At 35.0% G+C, this 11,000-nt stretch overlaps 2 protein-coding genes across 10 annotated transcripts; both read right to left on the bottom strand.

The window, feature by feature from the left end:
• Positions 1–545: 545 nt before the first annotated feature.
• Positions 546–9,952, bottom strand: LOC142540502 (uncharacterized). Of its 9 annotated transcripts, none has more exons than XM_075646705.1 (9): positions 9,838–9,952; positions 5,960–6,197; positions 5,337–5,817; positions 5,076–5,193; positions 3,729–3,853; positions 3,404–3,489; positions 2,904–3,055; positions 2,673–2,705; positions 546–948 (listed from the first exon to the last, which is right to left on the bottom strand). In XM_075646705.1, the coding sequence occupies exons 2-9, from the start codon at positions 6,051–6,053 to the stop codon at positions 853–855; spliced, it is 1,185 nt and encodes a 394-aa protein (XP_075502820.1). In that variant the 5' UTR covers positions 6,054–6,197; positions 9,838–9,952; the 3' UTR covers positions 546–852. The 9 variants fall into 9 exon arrangements, 8 of the variants coding, with proteins under 8 accessions (XP_075502820.1, XP_075502825.1, XP_075502826.1 ...); XM_075646710.1 differs by having other exon boundaries at positions 546–905; XM_075646711.1 differs by having other exon boundaries at positions 2,946–3,055.
• LOC142540503 (NADH dehydrogenase [ubiquinone] 1 alpha subcomplex subunit 8-B-like) lies at positions 7,212–9,976 on the bottom strand. The gene is made up of 3 exons (XM_075646714.1): positions 9,838–9,976; positions 9,055–9,242; positions 7,212–7,538 (listed from the first exon to the last, which is right to left on the bottom strand). The coding sequence occupies exons 2-3, from the start codon at positions 9,240–9,242 to the stop codon at positions 7,409–7,411; spliced, it is 318 nt and encodes a 105-aa protein (XP_075502829.1). The 5' UTR covers positions 9,838–9,976; the 3' UTR covers positions 7,212–7,408.
• Positions 9,977–11,000: the final 1,024 nt, after the last annotated feature.

Below are 11,000 nucleotides of genomic sequence, written 5' to 3'. Positions count from 1 at the left end.
TAATTCAAATTTGAATGACATTTTTTTGAATTTTTTTCGTTGGAGAGAAGTTTTTTATAATTGGGTCTCGACTCAAAATATCGTCATAAACTTGAGATTTTGGTATCATATGAGTTAAAAATCATCGGTCTCTTTCGATTTTTTAATATTTATCCTAATCTAGAGGTGTTTTCTTGTTTGTAAATGAAATATTTTTTTTTAAGCATGCGCTTTTGTATCCAAACTGGTCATAAGTTAAATTTCAAATAAATGCTTTACAAATATATATATAGCATCTAAACTGTTAGAAGTGTTTGTAGTTTCATTCTTGTTCTGTCCGTATATAAACCTAAATGCAAAAGTTTTTGTTCTTAAATGGATTCTAAGACAGTACAGACATACAGAATTGAAAAAATTATAATTTTGGTTTTATGATTTTGATTCTTAAATGTCTTGATTCTGTTTTAAAAAAATTGGCAAAATTATTATTTTCTTCTCACGGAAGCCCACATTAGTGGCAAATTGGAAATATGACTAAAATTTCATAAAAATAAAGATAACAAAGAAAAATTGAAATTTGTTAACATAAATATGAAAATGACAGAGACAAAATTATAAAGATCAAAATGACAAAGATAAACAAATGTTGCAGAACTTGAACTAGTTAGGACGTGATAAAACCACAGGCCAATATTAATCTAATCGAGTAAATTAGAGTCTAGAGCAGTGAATAGTAGTGTCACGCCCAGAGATCATCGAAAATAGAGGATAAATTTTTTAAATAAAACTGATGTTGCTTGGGCCATGGATGGTTCTCTGTTGAAAAGCAGTTTCAATTCAATGCAGGTGGCCAAAGGGGCTAGCTATCCATCCTCAAATGAAACTAATGGAAATGCCTCTACGCCAGCTTGTTCCAAAATATGTCTCTGCTCCAGTGTCACCCAAAAACAAGTGACTAGCATCAGTATGCTGTGGAAAATCAGTACACAGACATGATGGAGAAGATCAAAATGGACACTAGGATTATCCACGTCGAGGGTTTTCAAAGAGAACGGACATAATTTCTAAATTTCACCTTTATGGAATAGCTGCAGAGGAACAATTGTAACTTTTCGCAAAAATGTGTAACGTCCTTAGTGCTTAGATACAGGAAAATCTAAGAATTCAGTCACTATCGCACAAAGGCATCCAAACTTTAGCAGGGGGCAGATACGACACATACAGTATTAGCAAACCACGTGCACTTTATGTTCTCCTAACTTACAGTGACTATGCAAGTGGAGATGTAAACAAACCAAGCTACTCGGAACTCGATCCTGTAAAAATACGTTCGAGATCATTGTTAAGCTTATCTGTTGGGCCGTGAATTTAGTAACATGTATTGTTTATTTGTTGTCCCTCGTTTAAGTTTTAATGACAGAGCTAGACATGTCAATGCCATAAAATGAGAAACTCACCCTTCAAATTTTCATATATTAGTTGGCCTTTGGCTAAGAATGCTCGAAGACCTTAAAAATGAGTTTGTTTAACGAGCTCGAAAACGAGTCTATTTAACGACCCGAGCTCGAGCCAGACTCATTAAACATGATAAACGAGCTATTAATTAACCGAGCTCGAGCTATTCACGAGTTTTGTAATGTTCAAACAAGCCGAGCTCGAGCCTAATGATAAAAACTCGAATTGAGCTCGAGCTCATACATATTATTAGTATCAAGCGCTTACCACTAGACCAAAACCTATAGTTGTTAGCCGAGGCACAACTTTATCTCCTTATACTTGTGGCAGCGCAGAGTGCACCTACTTGGGTGCTGATGGGTTGGGCTGTTAAGCCATGAGTTCGGGGAGATGCGTGTCTATCTACTGATATTGTCTCATATCCCTTAGAGATCAGTCTTACCATTTTCTTATTGTCGGCCATGTCCCCAACGGAGACAGTATTTACCCGTTAAGATCTGGCATCACTATTTTACGGTCTACCTAGCCAACAAGATCAAGCGACACAATATCAGCAGCTTGACAATTGACATACTAGAACTTCCCGAGAGGTTGTTTATCTCAGTATTATTCTTACTCATGCATGTTTAACACAACATCCCCCCTATGAAGTATAGAAATATGCTTCTTAGGTGACTTGAACCCATGACCTCGCTCTCTAATATCAATTGTTAGTATTAAGCGCTTACCACTAGGCCAAAAACTATAGCTATTAGCCAATACGCTACTTTATTTCCTTACACTTGTGGCAGTGCCACCGCAAAGTGCACCTACTTTGGCGCTTATGAGTCGGGCTGTTAGGCCATGAGTCTGGAGAGGTGTGTGTCTATCTGCTGGTGTTGTCTCATATCTCTCAGAGATCAGTCTCACCATTTCCCTACCTCCGGGGTCCTATTCTTAACAGAGACAGTATTTACCCGTTAAGATCTGGTGTCATTCTTTTACAGCCCACATAGCCAATCAGATTGAGTATCACAACGTCAGCAGCTTAACATACGAGAACTTCTCAGGAGGTCACCAATCTCAGTATTTATCTCACTCACGCACACTTAACACAAAACATATCTTAAACGACTCGAGCTCGAGCCTGACAGTGTTCGACCCCGCTCCGCTCGTTTACATCCCAATCGGCGAGTAAACATAAAAACCTACCACACATTAATGATACTGAAAACAAGGATGTAAGCTACAAATTTTACCTGGATGATTGACGTAATCCTTCCAGGAACATCCTGATATCAGAACAAAGATCAACAAAGACCGTCAATCATTAATGACAATTCCAAATTATATTCATTCACTGCCAATACATGATCACAGACGAGGGCACATGCAGCAGAAGGGGGAGAGGAGAGTCACACCCCCTCAAGTAAGAAAAATAAAAATTTAATGTGCAATTTTTCAAATAATCCAAGTTTTGCCAACCTCACCCCCCAAAAAATTATTGGGCCCACCACTGATCGATCACGCACCTCAAATTTTTTTTCCACCCACGTTATCTCCTCCCAAGTTTTTGATTCTACAGACTTCCATGTACTAGGAGTTTGGATTGCTTCTACATGTTGTAGAAGTCTGAGGCTATCTGTCAATAAAACATGGCAGAAGACTTAATTACCCAAAAAACGTGATGCTATTTCTATAATCTAAATGTCTAATAAATCCATAGAGCAATCATGATGGAACAAGAAATACATTCCTGATAACTTGAATAAAAGTCAATATCTAAAGTTGTTCAGCATTTTAAAATGGTTAACAAGGTAAGGTTTCAAGTTTTCTTATCGAGAAAATTCCATTGCCATAAATTATTGTGACAAAGACAGCTAGAAGAAGCCAAGGAAATAATTTCTACAATCTTCAAATACAAGAAATGTCAGAGATTTAAACCATGAGTACTAAAATTTGGTTCAAGTTTAGATTGAATAAAACTTACTTGTAATGAATGCTTCAGTCCATAATTCACGTTGTGACCATGATGGCGCAGTTTCTCGAAAAGGAATTCCAATTTTCAAGCATATGCTGCAAAATGTGACATTTTTAATGCAAGCAAACCTGATAAATAATGAAAAACATAATCTTCAAGATAATGGACAATCCTTCAGCAAATATCAGATTTATAGTGATAAAGAAAATATATCTCCCCTTTACTTTTGACCATACTTATCAGGATAAAGGTAAGTTGTATTGCCACAGTTTCTGATGAAATATCTGTTCATGCGCTTGTGAGTGAGATTAGAAAGAGAATGAAAAAAGTGTACTCTACGATCACTTGGCGTACGACTCCAGGAAGCACACCATCACCAAGTGGAGCAGTTTGGATTTCAAAAAAACTGGATGTTGGCAAGCCATTTCGCTCAGAATTATCAAAGACGTCATCTTTATTCTGCAGATTCAAAACATAAAGCATCGAAAACAAATCATACATTTGCACACATTAATCTTGTGCATATGATAACAAAAGATGCTGCCTGTGACTGGACTTGATAGAGAAATGAACAGGAGGTGTTCCAATGCAATCATTATCTTGCGAGTTTCACCAGAAAATGCGCAACAGCTAAATATCGGGCAAATAACGTTTAGTCCCCATATGAAAACCCAAAAAAGTGCATAACCAATATAAAATTAATGATATTTTAAAACCTTGTGTTTATAAAAATCAAGCGTAAAACCCCGTGCAAATGGAGCAAGTGTTCCTGACTTTTAAAAACATGGGGTTTGAAAAGACCTTTTAATTTTACACAAGATGTATTTTGTTTTTTACATATTTCACAGAGGTTATAAATATAATTTGTCCGCAAAATACATATACAAGAATACAAAAAACACTATTAGACCATTTTATATAAATGTCGAACTACAAAGTGGATACAGGCGACACTTGCAACGAATGAGAATTAAATTAAAGCACTTCACTCAAAATGATAATATTATTACCATGTACAGTACATTAAAAGAAATTATATGTTAATAAAAAAGAGCTACTTTACCCATAAACAAACAAACTTAAAGGGAAAAAGTGGGTAAATTATCTTTATATACACATATTGAATTGGATCTAACTTTTGGAAAACCAAACTCTGGAGTCGGATGAGCATTTTAATCATGTTAGCCTTGATGAGTAAATGATTAGCTACGACCACAGATAATTATAACTAATAGGTAGAGAGAATTTCTATGCACATTCGTGTACTCCAAAAATCTATCAATAATTTGGACATAAGAGCTAAATGAAGACATATATCTCCGCAGGCCAATGAATAACCTTCGATCTCCACTCAGATGTATATGCAGTTCTCATGGTAGTCGCTCTATCATTAGATTCTCTCCCGTGTTTAGCGTAAGGTTTTTTCTCATTAATCAACAAACCTAGACATTGTCAATAGAAATCACCTCCGACAAACTCAGGGGTGGTACAGAAATACTCGAAAAAGAAAATTTGAGAAAGTTGTTAAAAATTTCCCAAGATATTCTTGAACTAACGACAACATGTCCCGATTTATGCCCATGGTGCATGTTAAAAGTTGATTTTGTTTTAAAACATATAGCTTATACTATAATTACCAAGACTGATCACATGCACATGATAATAGTAATTTACACCTCACCTTCTGACATACAACAAAAAAGTTTGTCAAACAGCCTTCTAAAATATGATCTCCATCATTTGACAATAAAAGTTCAGTAACAGAAGGTGGCCTCAGCTTCTCCAAAGATTTCCTCAACCTACCAGTAAAATCTATTATTAATCTCTCCATCAAAAACACATAAAGTAACTGCTACTATTCATACTACTACAACAATGTCCTTACCGCATGTAGATACAATAATCCAAATAAAAGCGGATTTACAAGAAGGGGCATAGTTACCTGACCCATTCCGAGTATTTTGCATTTCCCAAATCCCTTCCCCGACCAACAACTGCTAGACGTGCTCCATTCACACCAACACCAAACACCGGTGAAACATATGTGCCAACATGGACATGCACATCCAAAACATCGGAAACACTTCTCTCATCAAAGCCATCCTCCAAACAACTCAAATTCTCTGAATTTCCACTCACAAGTATAGTGATTGCAATCTCCTCCCCACTTTCCCTCTCGTTCAAAACAAAGGGCACGGCTTTTCTCATTGAATCGTTAATCAAGCATTGAATCTTGGAGTCCCATGGTATTGCCCGATTCGATAATTCCATAAACAAGACTTCATTTTTTTCAAGTTTTCCAAATAAAAACTTTGGGTTGGATTTTAGCAATAATTTGAAGGAATTTGTTAGTCTCTGCAAGTGTCTATCCCAAAATAAGATTTCTGAACAATTTCTGTGAGTCCGGGTCGTCGTGTATGCACCTGAATACGACAAAACACATGATGAATAGAATGCATCAATAAACTGCAGTTTTCTACCCGATCATCAAACTCTTATTTCCGATTCTCAAGGAATTCAAGAAATGTGAAACTGTAAGGTAAGGTGGTGTTTGTGGCAGTGCACCTGGGTGAACTTCAAGTAAGGTTGTCACAGGAGGAGCGCCTGCTGCATGTGAACTGATACCGTTTAGAAACAGGAACCTGTTGACAAGAGACATCTGTCTGTGGCGGGTGCAAATGATCCAATCCGAACAATAACAATATTTTCAAGCCCAGAGATTGATTGAATCCAAGCTGTTCTAGAGAGATTCGAGGCTCCACAAGCCAATTATCTTGTGCTCCTAAGCTCAATGTTTTGCTATCTAGAAACAGAAAATCAAATTGTTGCAATAAATAAAATGTTGAATCACCAAGTTCCTCGTCAAACTTGTGTGAAGTACAAAAATACCCAAAAATATGCATTTCATTGTCCATTGTTTTACTGAATATAACATTCACTAAGAGCACAATCAGACATTTCCTCCCCGAATTCACAAATCTAATCTTACAGTTTAAACAAATTGGCAACATAACAATCGTTGGGTTCTTCCCGCCTGCCCAAATACTGCAGAATTCGCGTCAGATTCCGCTGCGGCTTGCTCAGCTCAGCGCTATTTGGAAAAATATTTTCGTATCCTTCGTCAAATTTTAGATCAGGGAATTAATTTGATATTTTTTTTAAAGAAAGAACGTTTACCATGGTTTGTATGTGTTTCGAGGTATAGAGATAGATAATTATCATTAATAATATGTTTTGATTTTTTTTTTCACTTTTTTAAAACACATATTTCATCTACTTAATAAAAACATAATAGTTTCTTATATTTATACAAATATATACTAAAATAGAACTATTTCGTATCACGAGTATTATGAGTGAGCATACCGTGAAACAATCTTGCGGATTTATATTTATGATATTGATTGACCATCTCTATATTTATAAAAATATATATATATAATAATAATATTTTTAATAGACATTAGAAATATGCCAAATAAATTTGACTTGTGAAACAGTGTCACAAAAGTTTTTGTGTTATTTTTCAGACCAAAGAACTTATTTTTTATTTCAGATATATATATCGAGTCGACTCACAGATTTAAATTTTTGAAACGGTCTCATATAAGAGCTACCAACCAGACTAAACCTCTTATCATGTCGAACCTATGATTAAAAAACAAAAATAAATTAAAATGTAATTCATATAAAAAATTTGGGGATTTATAAATAAAAATTATCGCTACAATGAAATTATTGTCATGAACAATCTTGCAATTTTAGCCGAAAAATTAGAGAACCAACTTATAAAGGCAGCCAAAAAAGAAATACACAGTTAAACATGAACCAAACGATAAGAATAAAGAGTCTTGACATCAAAACAGGGTGCGTTTCTAGACACAGAAATGCAATTTCAGCAAGCAATCTTTACCATACGACAAAGAAAAACATTAATTCCAAGTACATTGAATCGGAAAACGTCGGCTCGTTGCAGAACTACTTATTATGTTCACAAGATGGGAGATATGTCCATCACAAGGGGCAGGCTTTCTCAAACACAGCTTGCTCTTTGCGACAAAGTTCGAATTCATTTGTGTGATAATACATGCATCCAGCATATGAATCTAATTCTTTGTTGCAATTCTGGTGAAGATCTCTCAGCCTGCAGAGAAAAAATTCGGTGAATCTATAAACGCACAAGCAAAAGTTGACATTTATAAAATTTGGCCAGAGAATGAAGGGGACAGAAAAGTTGAGTTTCGAGCAACATTTTACATATTTTAGTCCTACTTCAGTCTAAACTTCATCATAAGCATTTCAAGCACATGTTGCGAATCTACTAGGAGTTTGAAGAGAGTGTTGATTATTCTCATAGATTTCCTTGTGGTGCAAAGGAAAAAATCCCAAATTTCCCTATGGGGTTTGAAGGTTTCATCGAGATATATGAGGGAGAAGGATGCCTTATCCTTCATTTGTACAATTTGATTTTGTTATTGAATTGTGTTTCTTATCAAAATAATACGCACATATGTCGTGAAAGGCGGCTGAGTAAGGATGGAAGAATGAGATAAAGGACGGCAATTCAAATTTGTTACTAGAGGAACCAAATTTAGCAACATGTATTGTTAATTTGTGTTTTCCTTAACATGGGTGAGAAGGATGCCTTATCCTTCATTTGTACAATTTGATTTTGTTATTGAATTGTGTTTCTTATCAAAATAATACGCACATATGTCGTGAAAGCCGGCTGAGTAAAGATGGAAGAATGAGATAAAGGACGGCGATTCGAATTTGCTACTGGAGGCACCAAATTTGGCTTGACTGAGTGGGTTGAGGTGATAACATAGTTATACTGAAAGGTATGATTTCCAAACATGAGCATTCGTGATTGTTAATGTGGAAGTTCTGGTCTTAGTGAAGAGAATAAAAAATCCCACAACAATACAGCAGGGACTTGTATCTGAAATTTATTTCTTAGCGTTTCATCTCAAATATTGATTATCAGAGTTTAGCAACAATGCATTCGAGAGTTGGAGACCTTTTAATAAAGGCCTCAAAAGTTTAAGGTCTAAATAAAGTACATGAGCAAACATATATACACTGTTCGACAGATATAACATGGACGTAACTTCTAACAAAAAAGCACAGCTTCGATTATACCAGACTTTAAAAATGAAAAACTACTGAAAACTTGCAAAATCCCTTCAAAAAAAGAAGAAGAAAAACTTGCAAAATGAACGGTAGAGAGCTTCAGGGATAAGTAGTTTCAAACTCATACATAAACATTTAAGTCAAATCCATCGGCAGAACTTTCAACGTGAAAATACAGTGGCAAATGCAATGCCCAAGCACATTGTTACACAAGCCTGGCAGTCAAAACACTCCACATTATGAACAATAGTATTCAAATTAAACCACAAAGATCTTAAATCCGCTTTTAGCAAAAAAAGACTGACCTGATGAGTCATCTTTTTACTTGATATTCCCACGACTTTGAGCAAACTTATAATTAGATGTTTTCAAGTCAATCGAAAAGAGCGAGTCCTACCTAAACTAGGAGCAACCTTCTCAGAAGCAAATAAACAAAGAAGGAAAAATACCTAGCACTCACTGGCAGGGTTGCTATAAAAAGAAAGATTCTGTCGGCATAAAAAATTTCTAGTAAACCAGCTACTTACAGGTGAAGCACACACTGTGTAACTTGACGTCCTTTGTCGAGACATTTCTCAGGGTTCGGATCATCCTTCTTGCACTTCAAAAATGCTACATTCTCACCACGGCACCTAGTTCCAATGTGCTTGGCAGCTGCCATCAACACGGATGATGCCGGGACTGGATCTCCTGCCACATCTGAGCTGCTAGCCATCTTTAACCAGAAGTTACAATCAATACTATCAGAATTCACAAAAGTATAACTGAAAGCATATGCTACCAGAAACATTTGGCGTTTAAGACTTAAGAGAATAACAATGATTTCCGAACAAACTGTCGGATTTTATCTAATTTAATTTAATTTCACACAGATGCGGGAAATTGATAAGATATTTCCTGTAGCATCCCACAGAAAAATAATCCAATTTTAGAACTTTTAATCAGAAGCAAATTGTACACCGACTGGTAATAATCAGCATACTAGAAAAGATCAATCTCAAATTTTCACTCCTACCAACTAGTCAAATATTATCTGCGGCAGTCACTAAAAATCTAAAATGCATAGAAGACCACTTTACGCAGAATTTAGGTTAAGAAATCCATTAACAACTTTTAAATTTCAACAAGAATCGAATTTCTTAAAATAATCATTTCGTCATCAATTCTACCTACAACCCTTTAATAAGCATTAACCACAAATCAATAGAGATTCAACCATTATCGAACCCGAACATCATCTGAAAATTTTTTGACGTATTCTTTGGATTAAACGGGAATATGAATAAATAAATCGAGAGAAAAAAATCTACCTTTTGCTGCGCCCGTTCCCAGGTTCAGACTTCAGTAGTAATTTGCATGAGTCGGGGGAGAAATAGCGGATGTAGGCTGAATTGGGCTGAGCTCTTGCAAATCGAGCCTTTGACTCATTGAATGTTTATTAATTATTGGTCCCCGAACCAATGAGTATTCAAACGAACAGTTAAATATTTGAAAATTGATTTGATTTCTGAAAAAATATTATTTTTAAAATTAAAAATATATATGATTCAGGTCGACATCTCAAAAGAGGTCTAATTGGAAACGGACATTATTTTTAGTCATTAATTAAAAATAAATAATATATGGTCTATATAAACAAAAAAAAAATGAAAAAAATACTCATAATATAATCTCACTTTTCTTACAAAATTGTGATCTTTTATTTAATCAAAGTATTAAAGGCAATCCTAATCAATTAAACTAAACATGTTATTAGTTATTCATAATAACTTTATATCATTTACCGTTGTTTTAATAGTAATCATATAAATTATCTCTACACTAGGTGTTGCTTCTTTCTTTTCTAATGAAATTACTTTCATTAAATAAATTAAATAAGGTAGAAAGATAGTACAAGTACAACTACATGAGTAAGTCTCTTGTGAGACGGGTCAACCCTACCGATATTCACAATAAAAAGTAATATTATGGATGACCCAAATAAGATATATTTCTCACAAAATACGACCTATAATACCGCCTCACACAAGTTTTTGCCCAATTACATTTGATATCTCTAGGATAATTCAGACAAGCCGACTCTACCGCTGGTCAATTCATTCTACAATCATCTATCACAGTAATCAGACTAGGAATAGACTACTCTTTCCAAATCATGTGATTGACCTCTTTTCCTAGGCCTGTTTCTAACATCCACGGTCTGTTAATTTCTACATTGGGGATATAGCTTATGATCCATTCATCGAAAGATTTCAGCCATTCTTATTAGAAGTAAAGAATTTTGACCTTATTTTTAAGGTAAAAATTTGTATGAGACGTCTCACAGGTCATATTTATGAGATAGATCTCTTATTTGGGTCATCCATAAAAAATAATATTTTTATGCTAAAAATATTACTTTTTATTGTGAATATCGGTAAGGTTGACCCGTCTCACAGATAAAGATTCGTGAGACCGTCTCACAAGAAACCTA

Source organism: Primulina tabacum, chromosome 3 (assembly GCF_025594145.1).
Source record: "Primulina tabacum isolate GXHZ01 chromosome 3, ASM2559414v2, whole genome shotgun sequence".
NCBI classification, from domain to species: Eukaryota; Viridiplantae; Streptophyta; class Magnoliopsida; order Lamiales; family Gesneriaceae; genus Primulina; species Primulina tabacum.
The sequence above is the reverse complement of the archived record's forward strand: the minus strand, read 5'-3'. Positions and strand labels throughout refer to the sequence as shown.

Excerpts from the sequence above, each read along its gene's own strand:
- LOC142540502 (XM_075646705.1), bottom strand. The coding sequence starts at position 6,053 with ATGTCTCTTGTCAACAGGTTCCTGTTTCTAAACGGTATCAGTTCACAT. Across the intron at positions 3,854-5,075 it reads TTTTTGTTGTATGTCAGAAG|AATAAAGATGACGTCTTTGA; the intron begins GTGAGGTGTAAA and ends TTGAATCTGCAG. Across the intron at positions 3,056-3,403 it reads GACTGAAGCATTCATTACAA|ATAGCCTCAGACTTCTACAA; the intron begins GTAAGTTTTATT and ends TTTTATTGACAG.
- LOC142540503 (XM_075646714.1), bottom strand. The coding sequence starts at position 9,242 with ATGGCTAGCAGCTCAGATGTGGCAGGAGATCCAGTCCCGGCATCATCC. Across the intron at positions 7,539-9,054 it reads ACACAGTGTGTGCTTCACCT|GCTGAGAGATCTTCACCAGA; the intron begins GTAAGTAGCTGG and ends TTTTCTCTGCAG.